The sequence below is a fragment of the Rosa rugosa genome, chromosome 3 (assembly GCF_958449725.1).
Source record: "Rosa rugosa chromosome 3, drRosRugo1.1, whole genome shotgun sequence".
NCBI lineage: Eukaryota > Viridiplantae > Streptophyta > Magnoliopsida > Rosales > Rosaceae > Rosa > Rosa rugosa.
In genome coordinates this window covers 51,428,919-51,446,433 of record NC_084822.1, presented here as the reverse complement: position 1 = coordinate 51,446,433, position 17,515 = coordinate 51,428,919, and the positions used below count along the sequence as shown (strand labels likewise).

Genomic DNA, 17,515 nt, shown 5'->3' with positions numbered 1-17,515 from the left:
TGAAACAAAAAAATATCATTTATGGCTTTATATGAGCTTTATCTTTCCGGTATGTCACCGTTATAAAACAAATGGAGTTGCCCAATTATCTGGAATGTCAACCCTTGCTAGTTGGTGCATGTTTGAATACATAGGATTAGTGGGAGCTCCTGTTATTATCCAGAATGTTCTCTCGTTACTAATTGTTCGGGGTTTAGGCTTTACGTCCCCCCCTTTGTATTCGGCAGTTTCATTAATGAAGGCTTGAGGGCAGCTGCACCAGCCCTTATTTCAAAAAAAAAAAATATCATTTATAGAGTGTACATAAGGTAAACCCTCTATCAACAATGAGTGGTAAAAATTAAAAGTCAGTCACTATCCTAATTTTACCTCCAGAAAAAATGTGAAAAGTGTAAAAAAAATAGGGGTTTTGTCCATTTACCCCATTTCTAGGGATTTTTTTCCCACTTACCCCATTAAGTTTTTTTAATTCCCTCTTACCCAATACACTCTAAGGGAGTCTTCCCTAATACCCCATTAAGATTTTTTTTTTGTTTTTAATTTTTTTTTAATACCATTTTACCCCTCACCCCTTTGTTACTTAGAGAGAGAGAAAAAAAAAAAATGGAAGAGAGAGAAACCATAGGAGACTTCGCCGGAGCCCGTCACCGGCCGCCGGAATCCGGTAACCGGATTCCGGCCAACTTTTGCCGGAATCCGGTCAAGTTGGCCGGAATCTGGTCACCGGCTGCCACCCACCGGAATTTGCTGAAAATCTCACTGGAAAGTTTTTTTTATCCCCAATAGACATCTATTGCCCCCTAATAGAGGGGCAATAGACGTCTATTGCCCCATAATAGACATCTATTGGTCCCCAATAGACGACTATCAGTCATGTATTGCCCCCCAATAGACGACTATCAGCCATGTATTGCCCCCCAGTAGACGTCTATTGCCCCCCAATATACATCTATTGCCCCCTAATAGACATTGCATTCACTGGAATGAGAACTAATCTCCGTAAAATTAAACAAATAAAACTTTGATTAAGAAAAAAAACGATGAGATGACATCAATTCAAAACATTTATTGCCCTCCAATAGACACTTTTTTTCTTTCTTTTTTCTTTCTTTCTGCGCCTTCTGCCCTTAATAAAAACTTTATTATTACCCATACAAACCCACTAAAACCAAAAATGCATTGCTAAAAAAAAAAAAATTCAAAGCCAAAAGTTTGTGAGCCTCTTTTTGTTCATTACTTCTAGGTTGGCGCAGCGACCTTGCAAGCCCAAAGTTTATGAGCCTCCATTCAGATTTTTTAGCCTGCGTCTGCCCAAAGTTAACCAAAAACAAAAAAAAAAATTGGGCACCTTGTCTTGTTCTTCGCCGGTTGCAGACCGGGACCGGAAGCGAGTTCGCCTCCTGCACTCCAGAAGACCGCTCCCACCACCGGTTGCAGTCCAATTCCAAAACCCTAACATAGCTCTCCAATTCACCACCGCCATCTCTCAACTCCTTTCTCGAATCATCCGGTAGCTCCGCCCACTCTTCGCTTTCTCCTTCTCTATGCTCTCCAAATCGAAACTCCTGTGCAGGTTCTCCGAAACCTTATCGATCAAGCTCTGAACTAGCAGCAGAAATTCGGCGCGCAACTGTAGACTGGACGTGGACGAGCAGGTGGTCGGCGACGGCGGTGACTCGGAAGGAGTTCACGAACGAAGCCGAGACCTGCTGCCTGGCGCCGCCACCAATGTTGAGACTGCCCTGTGGTTCCTAGTCGGCTGCCACTTCGAACTTTGATGCTGAACGTCGGAGTCCGGAACCGGATTTTGGAGGGGAGAGAGAGAGAAGAGAGAGAGATCGATCTGCAGAAATGATGAGAGAGGACAATGATGTAGTTTGTTAATTAGGTGGAGGGTAGAAAAGTTAATTTACTTTAAATTGGGTAAGTGGGAATAAAAATTTGTTGCAGGGGTAAGTGGGATAATTTTAGTTCATTTTGGTGTGGGATAATTTTAGTTCATTTTGGTGTTTTTGGTCAAGGACCCAAAAAAAAATTCAGGCTGCTCTTATCCGTGAGGGCCCTATTTGCCGTGAGTCAGAGATTTTTATTTTAAGCACGACTTTTCTCCACCGTGGAAAGAAGAGAAAAAGCTAAAGAAGGAGAGTTTCAATTGACCCGATCACTATATAACCCCCACAATGCCTCTTTCCGATTCGTTTAATTCCACACAAGAGAAGAATAAGAAGAAGAAGAAGAAGAAGAAGAGCAACGAAGAGAAGAAAAGGAAAGGGGAAAAAAGACTCATTCTTTCTGGGGGTTTTGCTTCCCCTAGAAGCTTTCTTTTTTCCCCCGGAAAAATTTCTATCTCTCTTTCTCCCTCATCGGAGTTTCGGTTTCTCTCTGCAGCAATTCTCTCGTTTGGTTTTCAACAATGGAGGACGACTATTATGTGAGCAGCGAGGAAGAAGGCTATTACGATGACGAGGAGGATAATGATGATCCTGAGAATTTGGAGGAGGAGATGATGGCGTACGTTGAGAGTGAGACTCCAAAGTGTGAGGTGTCATCGACCAAGGTAAACTGTTTTGATCGAATTCTGGTTCTCCGTTTGTAACTTTACCTTTTGACTCTGCGTTTTCCGATTTCTTTTTCAATCTGAAAGTAAATTTCTGCTCTTATTTTGTATCGTAGCGTCTTGTTTGGTTGTTGAGATTATTGTGTGGCTCTCTGTCTGCAATTGAGATTTTTTTTTATTGGTTGAGGAATTAAAACCTTCAATGGTGTTTTGCAGGTAATCTCAAAAGAATCTCTCTTGGCTGCACAGGTATTTTTTTTTTTTTTTTTAATTTTTTATTTCTGATATGAATATAACTGTGTTGCCATTGAATTTCAATTTTTGTTATACTGAAGTGTTGCCATTGAAATCTGTAGAGGGGCGATGTGCAGAGGGTAATGGATGTGCTGTCGCTGAAAGAGTACCATGCCCGAACCTTGCTCATCCATTATCGTTGGGATGTCGACAAGGTGCTTGCTGTGTATGTAGAGAGGGGGAAAGAGTTACTATACGAAAAGGCTGGTGTGACTATGGCGGAGCATGATGACACATCACAGCTTTCATCTGAGGTTATGTGTGATATTTGCATGGATGAAATTCCGGCTAATGAGGTCACAATCATGGATTGCAATCACGTTTTTTGTAACGAATGTAAGTACTCTGCTGCTCATTTTCTCTTTTGCAGAATTCTGTAAGTACATTTCGTTTGTTCTAGGATAAGCACTTGACAATTAACTCAGCAAAGACTTTTGAATGAAGTTGATAAAAAAAAAATCTTGTTTTGACTTTGTAATTCAACAGCATTTGAATCTTAAACTTCGAATATCAGCCTATTTGTAAATGAGAATATCCTTGCGAATCTTTCTTAACGAATCTGGGGATATGGTTATCTGTCTAGGATGTTATGGCACAGAGTCTTGTAAACTTCTGTGGGTCGAATCAATTTTTAGTAAGGAAAAGAAAACCATTAATTGCCTACCCTCTATAGTTTGTGGCTTTGATTATACTTGTTCGAGCAAGCCTGCTTGCATTTTTGTGATTTCTTTCTCTTTTAATGAAATGAGTTCCGTTTACCATTGTGCCTAGGTTGGACAGAGCATTTTATTGTGAAAATAAATGAGGGTCAAAGTAGGCGCATTAAATGCATGGCACACAAGTGCAATGCTGTTTGTGACGAAGCAATAATCAGAAATCTGGTCAGTGCAAGGGATCCTAATCTGGCCGAGAAGTTTGATCGTTTTCTTCTGGAATCATATATTGAGGATAATAGAAAGGTGAAGTGGTGCCCGAGTATTCCTCATTGTGGAAATGCTATACGTATTGAGGAAGATGAGTTAATCGAGGTTGAATGTGCATGTGGAAAGCAATTCTGTTTTAGTTGCTTATGTGAAGCACACTCTCCTTGTTCATGCCAAATGTGGGACCACTGGTTGAAGAAGTGCGTAGATGAATCAGAGACTGTTAATTACATTTCAGTCAACACAAAGCATTGCCCAAAATGTAACAAGCTGGTTGAAAAGAATGGAGGATGCAATCTAGTTACCTGTATCTGTGGACAACCATTTTGGTGAGTTTTATACTGTGCATTTTGTGTAGTTACTTCACCCCTGTGCCTTCTTAGCATTTATGTGGTTCCTGTTCAAAGCTAAACCTGGGGCAAGATCCTTGTCACTGGATCTGCAATTGCAGCTTTGCTTCCTTTTGTGATGTACATATTGATGTATTGTTTTTGGTACACTGGCTGTTTTTGGACTAAACTTTTTATCAGCTTTAAACTTCCTCAATGAGTAGTTTAAATTTGCCCCACTCAGGGTTGTGAAATATTCTTGGGGCAATATAGAAGTTGATCAAGGAAAGACGTAATGATGAGCAGTATTAAAAGACAGAATGTGGTCTCATATGTTCCTTAATTCAAAATTGAGCTCCCATATTTCCGTAACTGTTTATTTTGACAAACACAATGCCTTTCTTTTTTAGCTTCTGTTGGATAGCAAGGGGTTTATCTTTCACTAAAATTTTATAGCAAAAATGTGATATGTGCTCAACAATGTTTGCATTGGCTTTCACCCATTTGCTTTCTCATTTTCTTTCCTTAACAGGTTGGTAACAATATTTGAAGTTGATAAGTCTTCTCGTTTTTTTTTCCCCAGCTGGCTCTGTGGTGCCCCAACTGGTTCGGATCATACATGGGATTCCATTGCAGGTCATGAGTGTGGACGATTCAAAGAAGACGAGGAGACGGACCTTGAGCAAACCAAGAAGGACCTATTTCGTTACACTCACTACTTCAACCGTTTTCAAGCTCATAAAGATTCTCTTAAGCTTGAAGCTGCGCTGAAGAAAACCGTACAAAGAAAAATAACATATTTGGAAGAAAACTTATCGTCATCGAAAGATTATAGCTGGCCAACTGATGCACTCAACAGACTCTTTAGATCAAGGCGAATTATTGCATATTCCTACCCATTTGCATATCACATGTTTGGTGATCTTTTAAAAAAAGAGATGACATTAGAACAAAGGACGATAAAACAGAACTTGTTTGAGGACCAGCAGCAGCAGCTTGAGGCCAGCATGGAGAAGCTTTCTATGTTTACAGAGGAACCTTTTGACCATTATTCGGAGGAGAAACTTCACGATTTAAAATTGAGGATGATCAATCTTTCGACGCTTGTTGATAAGCTCTGCCTGAAATTGTAAGTGTGACTACCTCTATATTAAAAAGATGAGAAGTATGAAGTTTGTGGTCCTGAAAGAAACATGATTTTCCTATAATTCTTAATCAACGACTCTAGAGCGTACATCTCTATGTGATGCTCACATGAGTCAAACATATGGAATATTTGCAGGTTTGAATGCATTGAATATGATTTGCTGGGCCAACTTCAATTTTCAGTTCACAGAATTGTTTCTTACAACTCGAACGGCGTGGAGAAAGCATCAGAAATTAACAGTTTGTCGGGATGCTGAAAATGACTGGCACTAACGGTATGGCTATGTTATAACAGCAGGAGTTTTCCAGGCTTTACACATATCCTTCATGGTTGCTTATAATTTATGTTTTTTTTTTTTTTCTTTTTTCTTTTTTACCAGAAGAGAACTTGGAGATAAACAAAAGTTCTCCTACTGACAAATGTAACTACAGAATCTTGTCCTCAATCGACTTTGAGAGTGAGTTGAGGTGAAAGTTGATGCTTTTCTTGGAATTGCGCCTGGGGAAGAACTGTTGGAGAGAGTGCTTTTATCTCAAAGTGTCCTGCCGATGGTGGTGATATAGTTAGGATGGTCAAGTTCTCAGTTGCTAAATTTTGCCAAATTGATAACCTTCAACATCTTAACCTCTTTACAGTTAGAAATGAGATTCTTTTTCAAATAATCTCACATATAATCTCAGTTGTTTTGCCAAGGAAGTTACCGTAGATAGGATGATACCAAATTGTATACATTCACTGTTCAGAAATGAAATTATGACTTTTATACATCTCATAAAACTGGAGATATGTTCCCCTTTTTCTTCCTTTTCGAGTTGATCATAGAGCTATGAAAGTAGCGCAGCACAGGGCTGAACTATTTCGTTCATTTATTTGTTCAGGGATTACATTATAGTGCTTCCTTATTCCATGTTCTAGGCCAAACGTAAGGTCACAAATCGATAGCTATAGCTGAACGAATGTTTCTGAAATCGCTTGTTCTTCCTTATTATTCTCCGCGGATCGGAGCCTCAATAAAAAGGCTCCCTAACAAAGTTACAAGCTCAACTCTCTGAAAATCATGGTACATTTCACATTCAGTATGAAGTTATCAAAGCCACCACTGTAATTTGGACTAGAATTCATACAATTCTTGAAAATCTTGCTGATAAAACAAAGAAATTTTGTTAGGTTTGCTCTCACGATGCTCATTGGCCTCATGCTGTGATGAACAGCTCTTGAGATTAAAGATCATTTGTGGAAAAACTCAATTACACCGGATTTTATTTATAACAATTTAATGTTAGGCAAACACACAATTTATTAGGAGGGGAAGATCTTAATTATTTAAAATCAAATCATTCAGTCGAACTAATTATGATTGTATGTGTGATATTTAACTTCTAGTATACATACTATACTGTGAATCAAAACCATCATGTTGTTTTATACAATTGAATGACTAAACGATATTTGATTGCAAGTGACGATACATAAAATGATTTAGAAGATGTAAGGTTCAAATAGAACCTTTGACCCGTACCCGCCAGAATCCGGATCCTCTTTTAATCCAAGCGTAGTAATGACAACGTATATTTCGAATTTTCGTTTTTTATCTTTGGTGCGTCATTTTCAACCAGGACCGCCATCCAGAGAGGTCTTATTATTAATCTCTTTATATAATAACAACAAAGAGTCGGATTGAGATCCAGATAGTCCAGCACCACCGGCCATGGCGAAATCCAGCGCCGACGACCAGGAGCTCCGGCGAGCCTGCGAGGCCGCAATCGAAGGCACCAAGCAGTCCGTGGTCATGTCGATCCGTGTCGCCAAGAGCCGGGGCATGTGGGGGAAGACTCACAAGCTCGGCCGCGACATGGCCAAACCTAGGGTTCTTGCCCTTTCCGGTACGCACTTCTCTTTCTCTCTCTCTCTCTAACACCTGGTTTGAGACAAGTGCCAGCGCACCGTAGTGTTATCTGGATTGGATTGGATTCGTTTAGGGAAGTTTAGAAGAGAAGCTGAGCTTTAACTTGATTAATTCTAGGGCGTTTCTTACTCTTTTTGAGTTGCTAGAATGCTACTGGATCAATAGACGTAGTCACAATGTGGTTGGATGAGTAATGCGGTTGGAATTAAAGGACTAGCTTATCTTTGAAGCTCTATAAATGCCTGTTGATATTGAATGGACATAAGTTTAATATTTCGAATTAGCGGAATCCTTAGAACCTACATTTTGGAGTAGTGTATCTAGAGTTTGTAACAATAAGACTATGGTTACCTCTTATGAATGAGTAGTAGACAAGAGAGGCTGAGTATGAACTGCGAAGTATCTCAGTTGAAGCAGTAATGGGAATTGTGTCCCGCCTTCTGGGGGTTGATGTGCATATTTTGTCTAGCTCCTCTATGGATAACATGACTAACCTGCTAAGTATTGCTGTGATATAGATTGAGTTTACTATCTAGAAGTTTGTTAGTTGACACTCCTTATTGAGACCATGCTTTCTGATTTATTTGAAATGTAATATAAGATTCTATAATACCTGGTTACACTATAGGTTTGAGTTGCGCAATTCGATATCAAACGGTAGGAAACAAAAGACTTGTCTTTTGAAGCATTATGTCAGAATGGTTATACATGTATTAATAACTATTAACTACATGTATGGATGCGTATCTGAGTTGGTTATTGATAACGTTAGCCACTTGGTGGTAAAATGGCTGTGGGTCACCAACATTTGTGGTTTATGCAGTCAAAAACAAAGGCCAGCGGACTAAAGCCTTTCTTCGAGTCTTAAAATATTCCACTGGAGGAGTTCTTGAGGTAAACTCCATTTTGTTTATTCATACCTACACAGAACATGGGGATGATGAACTAGTGTCATGCAATGGTGCCTTAATATTTGATGAGGACTGTTTTTTTAGCTGATGAAAGTGATTTTTCTTAATTACAAAAAAAAACTGTGAGAGAAACTGTAACTAATCTTAAAAGTACTATTATAAAATGAAATTAAATATCTAAAGAAAAGAATTTGGTCTCACCACGGTTAAAAACAATGTCTTACGAAGTTGGGATTGATTAGCAAGTTGCCATGAATACAAGTTCTCAGAAAGTTCCTTTTACTTGCAGCCTGCAAAGTTATACAAGCTAAAGCATCTTTCAAAGGTGGAGGTTTTAACAAGCGACCCTAGTGGATGTACTTTTACTCTGGTAATGCTCCATCCCCCACTTGTCTCTCGAAAGACTATATGCTTATGTAGAAAATCTATGTAGTGGAAGAGGATTCTTGCAATTAAGCAAAATAAGAAACAATGTCTGAATAAACATGTAGGTTTAATTTTGTTTGACTCAATTTCTCGTAGGGTTTTGATAATCTTAGGAGCCAGAGTGTTGCTCCTCCTCAATGGACCATGCGAAACATTGATGACAGGTATGTCATGGAAAATGATACCTCTCTTTATGATATAATCCTTTCATTAATAAAACAGATTGCTCATATATATACTTTTATGTAGGAACCGCCTTTTACTATGTATTTTAAACATATGCAAAGACGCACTGGAACAGCTGCCTAAAGTTGTTGGTATAGATGTCGTCGAGATGGCTCTTTGGGCTAAGGTACATATGATGAATTTATACTCCTGTGGTAATAAAGATTTCATGATATTTATAATTGAGGTTTCACTTCCTGGTGGATTTGTAATGACCAGTACTACTTCATGTTGAGACTTTTCTGTCACGGTAATTTCGTGTTTCTGTTTTGGAGAAATATATGCGTGGTGTTTATGTCACTACTAGAGACTAAATACTTCTTACATTTTCCAGTGGCCCTAATATTTAGCCTCCTCCCTGTTGTTAGCTACTGTGTTTTATTACTTATTTGAAAACAATTTATTCTCCTTATTGTCTTAAAAAAAAAATTAGGAAAATACACCCGCAATTTCTAGTCAAAAAAACCAGCAAGAGGGAGAGGGACCTGCTGCAGCAACAGTGACTGAACGTGACTTGAAAGTAACTGTTGAGAAAGAACTTGTCTCACAAGCCGAGGAAGAGGACATGGAGGCACTTTTGGGAACGTATGTACCATTTCATTGTCTTTTTGTGACATAGAATAGTTTGTGCTTTATTTAGTTTGTCAGTTTTGAGAATATTAATCTTTGGTGACATAAGATTTAAATTGAAGTGATGCTGTGTTTGCAAATTCCAGCAAATTTATAAGCAAAAGGTGGTTATAATAGTTTGAGGTTTAGGAAGATCTTCTGAAATTTCCTGAACTTCATTTGAACTTAGACTTGATTGAACAAGCTTTATGTGACGCCTGCTTAATTTATGATGTAAACTCAGCATTTAAGCCTGCCAAGAGTTGATGAACCAAGTGGGTGGTCCTGCTCTTACTCAAATGTATGAATATATACAAATGTATTCTTTTTAATAGTAAATTTAGCCAGTTCATGACAACTTCCAAGTTTGATGATCATTTATGTGCTTTAAACCAGAATTTTTTTTTTTAATATCAGTTTTCAACTTTTCCGGATTTTTGTTCCTATAAGGGTGCTAGTTGCCTTACTCTGCAGTCTTACAGCCATTTTCTTTCATATGTTCTAGTTCTAAGTTAATTCTGTTGCAACTATGTTCATATAGTTTTGACTTATTGTGACTGTGGGAATGATATGCAGTTATGTCATGGGTATTGGTGAAGCAGAGGCATTTTCTGAAAGGTTGAAAAGAGAGCTTCTGGCTCTGGAAGCAGCAAATGTGCATGCCATTTTGGAAAGTGAACCTTTGATCGATGAGGTGAGCCTTTTCTCTGTTCATTTTGTTTATATATGGTGGCATTTCATCTTTTCACAGTTATTTCTTTTGGAAGCTTCTTTTCAAAGTTCTTAATTTGTTAACTTTTGTTATTCTTTGATGCTTACTTGGTTATATTTTCTAAAACAAATTGATTTTTTTCTGTCCACATTGTTCACCTGTCCTTATCACTACCATTGCATTATGTAGTCATCCGTGTGGCTATATCTTGAGATTCACTCATTTCATTTTTTGACCTCATCTCTTTTACACAAATGGTGTTGCTATGTTTATCTGAACAACTTAGTTATCTGCTTGAGTTACTTGCATAATTAATTTATCAAGTTGTCTATGAAATTGATGTGAAAGCTATTCTTACCTGATTCTAGGACATTGGTTTCATGGGCGTCCATCTTCTTGAAGACATATGAGATTGATATCTATAACATCATTTGCGGTCTTGTAGGTTTTGCAAGGGATTGAATCAGCAACAAATTGTGTTGATGACATGGATGAATGGTTAAGCATCTTCAATGTGAAACTAAGACACATGAGAGAAGACATTGAGTCGGTATATCTTTGATGAGTTTGCTTATCCTTCATGGATGGCAATTTTTTTTTTTCTTTTCTATATTGCACTTTACGGGAACGACTTCATTTTTTATTTTATTTTCTTTAGTTAATTATGTTTAATATTTTCTAGACAAACATAGCATACAAATTGACATATTTAGCATTGCACTCATTTTAGTTTTCTCTCCCCACTCCTTACACTAAAAAGGTGGTTGTTCTGTATGTCTTGTAATAACATTGTTTTGTGACTACCTTGACTGGATATATGAACGTCTGCTACTTGAGTTTTGACCTCTTCTTAAGTTGGCCTCTAAATCTTTCTGTTGCCATGTTCAGATAGAAACCCGCAATAACAAGTTGGAAACGCAATCTGTAAATAATAAAGCACTCATCGAGGAGCTTGACAAGCTTCTTAAAGGCTTGCATGTCCCTACAGAGGTATGCTGTCCATCGTGTTAACCTGTGAGATATAATTAATTAGTTTTGAACTGGGCAATTGTTCAGACCCTAAAAATCTTTTCAATGGTGTTTGCTTGGTGTAGTATGCAACATGTTTGACTGGAGGTTCATTTGACGAGGCACGTATGCTTCAAAACATAGAAGCATGTGAGTGGTTAGCTGGTGCTCTACGCAGTCTTGAAGTACCCCATTTGGACCCTATCTATGCAAACATGCGAGCTGTATGCATTCTATCTTTCTCATTTGCTTCATTTTTTTTCCCCAAAAAGTGTGGGGGCAAAGCTGTGCTGTGAACTTCAAAGTTCTCTTTGTGAAGCTAATAACACTTCAGAACCTTGTTAGATCGGCTATGATGTAAATTAATCCTTAGCATAGAAATGACATGGATTACAAGTTTTCATTGTACTCGTAATAATTCAAATACTTACAGGTTAAAGAGAAGCGGGCAGAACTTGAAAAATTAAAAGCTACATTTGTCAGAAGAGCTTCTGAGTTCTTGCGAAATTACTTTGCTAGTTTGGTGGATTTCATGATAAGTGACAAGAGCTACTTTTCTCAGGTGCACTTTAGGACTTTGGTTCTTACATATTTCATTAAAATTGTTCATCTTCTCAGTAGGAATCTTAATGCTGACTACTTTAGTTGATTTTTTAACAGCGGGGGCAACTGAAAAGGCCTGATCATGCTGATCTACGGTATAAATGCAGGACATATGCTCGCCTTCTGCAACATTTAAAGGTTACATTTTATATTAATTGCATTTAATTTGAAACTTGATCTACATATGTATGTGTATTTGCTGTATTTATTTATTTCTTTTCTTATCCCCCTCACCTTTGTTTTTGCAGACTCTTGATAAGAATTGCCTTGGGCCACTGAGAAAAGCATATTGTAGCTCCCTCAACTTGCTTCTTCGTCGGGAGGTCAGAAATAATAATATACTAAATCTAGTTTTCTATCATCCCTTTTGTTCTCAAATTTTATAGTTTTCTAAGAACTTTGACAGACTTGAAAATTTATATGTGTGATGTCTACAGGCTCGTGAATTTGCAAATGAGCTTCGTGCTAGTACAAAGGCATCAAAAAATCCAACTGTCTGGCTTGAAGCTTCTACTGGTTCTGGTCAAAATATGAATGCTGCAGACACTTCTACTGTTTCTGATGCTTATTCCAAGATGCTAACAATTTTTATCCCACTCCTTGTAGATGAGGTTAGCTCCGGCCATATAGTTTTTTCTTTGATCTGAATTATATCATCTTTCTATTAAAAGGCAGTCTACAATGTGTCAACTGCAGAGTTCTTTTTTCGCACACTTTATGTGCTTTGAAGTTCCTGCACTTGTTCCTCCAGGGGGTACTGCCAATGGAGATAAATCTGAATACGATGATGATGACCCGAATGATGACGATTTGGGAATCATGGACATTGATGACAATGACAGTAAAGCTGGTAGTTTACCCGATTTGCTTTCAGTCTTATGTTTAATCTGTCTGCACTGTATGTTTGAAAGTTAAGCCAGTTCTGCTTCACTCTCTTGGATGACTCAATCATCGTTTGTTGTAGGTAAACAAACGGGAGAGCTTGCAGCATTGAATGAATCTCTTCAGGATTTACTAGATGGAATCCAAGTAATGATCACAACATATTGCATATTTGTTTGCACAATTGCACCTGCTTTTGAATTTTTGTTGCTTGTACTCTCTTTCATTTGCAGGTTTGCATATTCATATTGTCCATCATAGATGTCTTCTCAAAGCTCAATCTTCTCTTGCAGAACTTGGGATCCTTATCTCTGGTTTTAGGTGATATTAAATTGGATATTTTACTCTGAGTAGCTTAGGAAGTTGACTGAAAGTATCCTGCTCAGATGGAAACCCTTCTACTTAGACAGTATCCGATGATTTAGAGTCCACAGATGACCTTTCTAAGATGTTCATGTGCGCGAAATTTGGTCTTGACTGAGAAATTGTCAGTTTGTAATATGGATAATAAAATTTTAGAATTTTGGAAACTTAACATGTCAGAGGTTTTATTCAAGGTTGTCTGCTTAGGTAGATGATAAGTCACTTAATTTAATGAACAAAACCGGTCATAATAGGGAGGGTTCTTTGGTGATAATCCTAACACGAAATCTATGTTCCTAAATTGTGATTTTATTGGATGATAATATTGATAAAGTGACTAAAATTTGTTGCTTGCACTGGCATCTAGATTTGCTTTGAATGGGAACATTACCTAAAATTGTCACTTAGCAGTATGCATCTAGAATGGCATCTAGATTTGCTTTCAATACCTTGCATACTGTTCTTCATCTTCTATATTATGTCATAAAATTGTCACTTAGCAGTATGCACTATGTAGTTTCTATGATTATGTCCCACAACAAATCATTTTCCTGATTTCGCCGATAATAGATGCCAATATATAATGTTTTCAGGAAGACTTTTATGCTGTGGTGGACTGGGCATACAAGATTGATCCTTTACGCTGCATATCAATGCATGGGATTACAGAGCGTTATCTTTCAGGTCAGAAAGCTGATGCAGCAGGATTTGTGCGTCTCCTGCTGGGCGATCTGGAGTCAAGAGTATCAATGCAATTTAGTCGTGTAAGTTTTTGTTTTAAGGGGTGATCATTGTCATGTGTTTTTCAGGGTTATGATCTGAGCCCACATCACTTCTGTTCAATTGCAGTTTGTTGATGAAGCATGCCACCAGATTGAAAGAAATGAGCGCAATGTTAGGCAAATGGGTGTCTTGTCATACATCCCAAGGTAAACTGGATTTGCATTGCTTATGCTTCTTCTGTTGACGCAATTTCATATCCTTTTTTGAGAGTAAAGGCAGTCATCGGCTCATCACATTAAGGTTTGCCAATGTTTTGATCGGATGTTATAAAAAAAAGGGGGGAAAAAGAACATGAAAACGGAAAGAATTTGCATGATTTCTAGTTAATGAGTTCAAAGCTCCAAAAAAGTTTGTCAGCTCTAACCAGGCAGCTACTTATCCCATGCTTTGCTGTTTTTATGTGTTTGATACTTCTTGTTACACGTAGTAGTTGATTTTGCTGACTTTATGTGTAGATTTGCAACTCTGGCAACGCGAATGGAGCAGTATATCCAGGGACAATCTAGGGATTTAGTTGATCAAGCATACACAAAATTTGTAAGTGCTTTTTTTATGATAACATAGTTTTTGTTGTGGATGAATTATGATGACTAGTATAATCCAAACAAGGGGCGATAGGGCTATCAAATATCATGGTTTGAAGAGGAAGGTGCTTGAACTCGGTCATTGGTTTAAGTGGATCCTTTGCAACAATGAGCATTAGGCATACAACATCAATGGTTTCTGTTGATTCAAGCATGTACAAGCAAAATACTCTTGGTTCTTGTGATAACCAGAAATATGCTTACATATACTTTGGGCTCAACTTTACTCCATTCTTTTTATTCTTCCTAAAAGTTATGTCTTCAAAGCTTAGTTAAGTTTTTGAATTGAAAGACCACCTTTTTGTGCTCTTTATTCAACACACTTAACTTTCTGTTGGCTATGCGAAATTTCATGATGAGATCCGGACCAAAAAAGAAAGGATGATGAAGATATTTGATTATTACCAGAACTGTATTCTTACAAAAGGTTGTTTGCTTGACAGGTTAGCATAATGTTTGTGACTTTAGAGAAGATTGCACAAACAGATCCAAAATATTCTGATCTTTTCCTCTTAGAGAACTATGCTGCATTTCAGAATAGGTAGTCCTCTTTCTCTTTTCTACTATTTTCAGTGTTCTATTTTTTTTCTTTTTCATTTTTTTTCATTTGAATTCACTTTTGAATAGAAGCAGTTTGCTTGCAGTTTGTATGACCTAGCAAATGTTGTTCCTACATTGGCCAAATTTTATCACCAAGCAAGTGAAGCTTATGAACAAGCTTGCACACGCCATATCAGTATGATCATATACGCTGTAAGTTATCCACTTTGGTGCTAAATCTTGTATAATTTTTCTTCCTCATTCCCTCCATTACAGAATTGTTTTCTTTTTATTGATTTTATTCTTTTAAGGAAAAAAGAAAAAAGTTATGTAAGGAATCCACTGTACTTAGAAAGCTACAGCCAGGAAAACAAGCAAGCAACAAGAAACAAGAGAATAGCTACCAAATCAGAAACTCTCCCATTTGAAGAAATAGGAAGGAAAAAAAAAAACTCTCCCTAACCTTTGATGAAACCGAAGCCCATAGAGAAGCTAAGAATTCTACCCTCTTCGACAGAGTATCTAGCTCCTCCCCAATCTGCTCCCCTCAATTTTAGAATTGCTATTTGTCTTCACTTTTTAGTTAAAGAAGGGAGGGGTCAATTAGCATAGCATTCAACCAGAGACAATCATATGTACATGTATACCTTCGGAAAACGGTCCAGTAGAAATGAACAAGCAAATCAATCCATTATGAAAGATAACATCCAAGTGAAAGCGAAACTGCATTGTGGTTATAAAATACAATAGTTTTAACAAAGTCGTGTAGCTTTATAAGAATCAGCGACGATTTGTGTAGATGTCTAACTGAGCTTGACATAATATTTTGAACAAAATTGACCCTCATTTTGTTCTTTTTGGCAGCAATTTGAACGGCTTTTCCAGTTCGCTAAAAAAATAGAGGATTTGATGTATACAATCGCTCCTGAAGAGGTTAGTGAATCTGTGGTCCTTAAATGACAATTTTTTCTCAGTTGGTAAGTTAGGATATAGACAGCTGATTGTCCATATCAAACTTTCTTGTTTCTCTTGTCATTTTAGATCAGATCTCATTCAATTATCTCATACTTATAGAGTTATAGTTAATCTGAAACCAAGCCCATTGATCTGCACTTATGATTCCTTTAGAAAGAGTATCTAGATCTTTCTTTTGCCCACCGTAAGAATAAACTGTTGCACTTTGTGGTTAATATACTATTGTTTGAAAAACATTTCTGTGCAGTTTATTAATTTAAGGTGTTTTAAAATGCCAATCATCAGCTTACCCAAAATAAAAACTTGCTGATCAATTTTCTTCACAAATTTCAGATCCCTTTCCAGCTTGGGTTGTCAAAAGTGGATTTGCGGAAGATGTTAAAATATAGTTTATCTGGGGTGAGTCGGGTAATTTTCCATATATCTTGGTCTCACATGTTCATTGCTAAACAGTATCTTGCGTTTCCCGATACAGCTTGACAAGTCCATCAGTGCAATGTACAAGAAGTTGCAGAAAAACATGACATCAGAAGAATTGCTGCCTTCCTTATGGGATAAATGCAAGGTATGTTAAAAATGTTTTGGGCTCAGTTATTTGCTCTGAGAACCCTCCAAAGGCTGCTCACTGCACTGAGACCTTTTAGATACCAGACTTGAACCTGTAACTTGCTGCTATCTATATCTATACAGAGATCGGTAATAGTAACTATTTTTTGTGCTCTACTTTGGAAGTCTTTCCTACTGAAAATATTTAATGGATTTTCTGGATTTTAACAGAAGGAGTTCCTTGACAAGTATGAAAGTTTTGCTCAACTTGTCAACAAAATCTACCCCACAGAGACCATTCCTACTGTAACAGAGATGAGAGAACTTTTGGCTAACATGTAAATTGAGAGTTACTGTCCTGTATAATTTTCCATAGATCTGTTGAATTGTAGCTTGATGTAATCTTTCGTGCTTTCTTTTTTGTAGAAATATTTATCCCATAAATTGGTTTTCCATCGTCTCTTGTCAATATAGGTTGAAAAACATGTGTAATTGTTACATGAGAGATATATATTGTTGATGTATTTGTTCATTTTCGTCCCCGTCCGCCCACTTTTTGCTGATTGTTCCCATGAACTCCCCACTTTCCGATGCTCCTTGACTGATTTGAAGAATCTTTTGCAGAGAAAGAGAGCAAAACTAACATAGAAACTTTCTCGAAAAACAAAAAATTGTACTCAATTCTTTATGTGTTTTAATTATGTTTCTTTTTTTCCTTCTAATTTTCTTTAGTTCATGACAAGTCTAAAAATAATAATATATTAAAAAAAAACTCAATATAGGAAATACGGGAGAAAAAATGCCCATGAGATGCAGTGAACAGCCCAAGAACAAGTCATGACTAGGCAGAGTCTGAAGTATCTTTTTTTAAGGGAAAAAAAACTCCTGTGGTAAGTAATCTCCCATGTTGAACTAGGAGTTTCAATTAAGTTTTCGAATAGGAATAGTATCCCAAGAATAAGAAGGCATTAAGTATTTTCCTCCCTGCTAAAAATTGATATAGAGATTATAAAGGGATAGGGTGAGCGCCTGGTTCTCTATTGGAAAAAGATTTACGATATCTATGATTAGATTTCCTTCTTTTATGTAAAGAGACGCCGATATTTTATAAATAAATTACTTGTTTGACAAGGAATAAGAACGTACTTATCAGATTATTAGGGTTTAGCGTATCTATAATTCTAGACAAATA

At 37.3% G+C, this 17,515-nt stretch overlaps 2 protein-coding genes across 3 annotated transcripts; both read left to right on the top strand.

The window, feature by feature from the left end:
- Positions 1 to 2,189: 2,189 nt before the first annotated feature.
- On the top strand, positions 2,190 to 6,027 carry LOC133738976 (probable E3 ubiquitin-protein ligase ARI2). The gene is made up of 7 exons (XM_062166682.1): positions 2,190 to 2,557; positions 2,774 to 2,806; positions 2,914 to 3,187; positions 3,623 to 4,103; positions 4,687 to 5,232; positions 5,386 to 5,524; positions 5,630 to 6,027. The coding sequence occupies exons 1-6, from the start codon at positions 2,414 to 2,416 to the stop codon at positions 5,504 to 5,506; spliced, it is 1,599 nt and encodes a 532-aa protein (XP_062022666.1). The 5' UTR covers positions 2,190 to 2,413; the 3' UTR covers positions 5,507 to 5,524; positions 5,630 to 6,027.
- An 838-nt stretch (positions 6,028 to 6,865) lies between these two features.
- LOC133737009 (exocyst complex component SEC3A) lies at positions 6,866 to 16,855 on the top strand. Of its 2 annotated transcripts, XM_062164640.1 has the most exons (25): positions 6,867 to 7,133; positions 7,980 to 8,050; positions 8,357 to 8,437; positions 8,590 to 8,657; positions 8,743 to 8,845; positions 9,152 to 9,303; positions 9,904 to 10,021; positions 10,485 to 10,589; positions 10,928 to 11,029; positions 11,134 to 11,271; positions 11,481 to 11,609; positions 11,708 to 11,788; positions 11,899 to 11,973; positions 12,088 to 12,261; positions 12,347 to 12,500; positions 12,615 to 12,679; positions 13,489 to 13,659; positions 13,745 to 13,824; positions 14,134 to 14,215; positions 14,706 to 14,803; positions 14,907 to 15,015; positions 15,667 to 15,735; positions 16,111 to 16,176; positions 16,253 to 16,342; positions 16,555 to 16,855. In XM_062164640.1, the coding sequence occupies exons 1-25, from the start codon at positions 6,959 to 6,961 to the stop codon at positions 16,663 to 16,665; spliced, it is 2,667 nt and encodes an 888-aa protein (XP_062020624.1). In that variant the 5' UTR covers positions 6,867 to 6,958; the 3' UTR covers positions 16,666 to 16,855. The 2 variants fall into 2 exon arrangements, 1 of the variants encoding a protein (XP_062020624.1); XR_009859791.1 differs by lacking the exons at positions 16,111 to 16,176; positions 16,253 to 16,342; positions 16,555 to 16,855 and having other exon boundaries at positions 6,866 to 7,133; positions 14,896 to 15,015.
- The last annotated feature ends 660 nt before the right edge of the window (positions 16,856 to 17,515 follow it).

Coding starts and splice junctions, on each gene's coding strand:
- LOC133737009 (XM_062164640.1), top strand. CDS start 6,959: ATGGCGAAATCCAGCGCCGACGACCAGGAGCTCCGGCGAGCCTGCGAG. Junction 9,304..9,903: donor ATGGAGGCACTTTTGGGAAC/GTATGTACCATT, acceptor AATGATATGCAG/TTATGTCATGGGTATTGGTG. Junction 11,789..11,898: donor GCCTTCTGCAACATTTAAAG/GTTACATTTTAT, acceptor TTGTTTTTGCAG/ACTCTTGATAAGAATTGCCT.
- LOC133738976 (XM_062166682.1), top strand. CDS start 2,414: ATGGAGGACGACTATTATGTGAGCAGCGAGGAAGAAGGCTATTACGAT. Junction 2,807..2,913: donor AATCTCTCTTGGCTGCACAG/GTATTTTTTTTT, acceptor TGAAATCTGTAG/AGGGGCGATGTGCAGAGGGT. Junction 3,188..3,622: donor TCACGTTTTTTGTAACGAAT/GTAAGTACTCTG, acceptor CATTGTGCCTAG/GTTGGACAGAGCATTTTATT.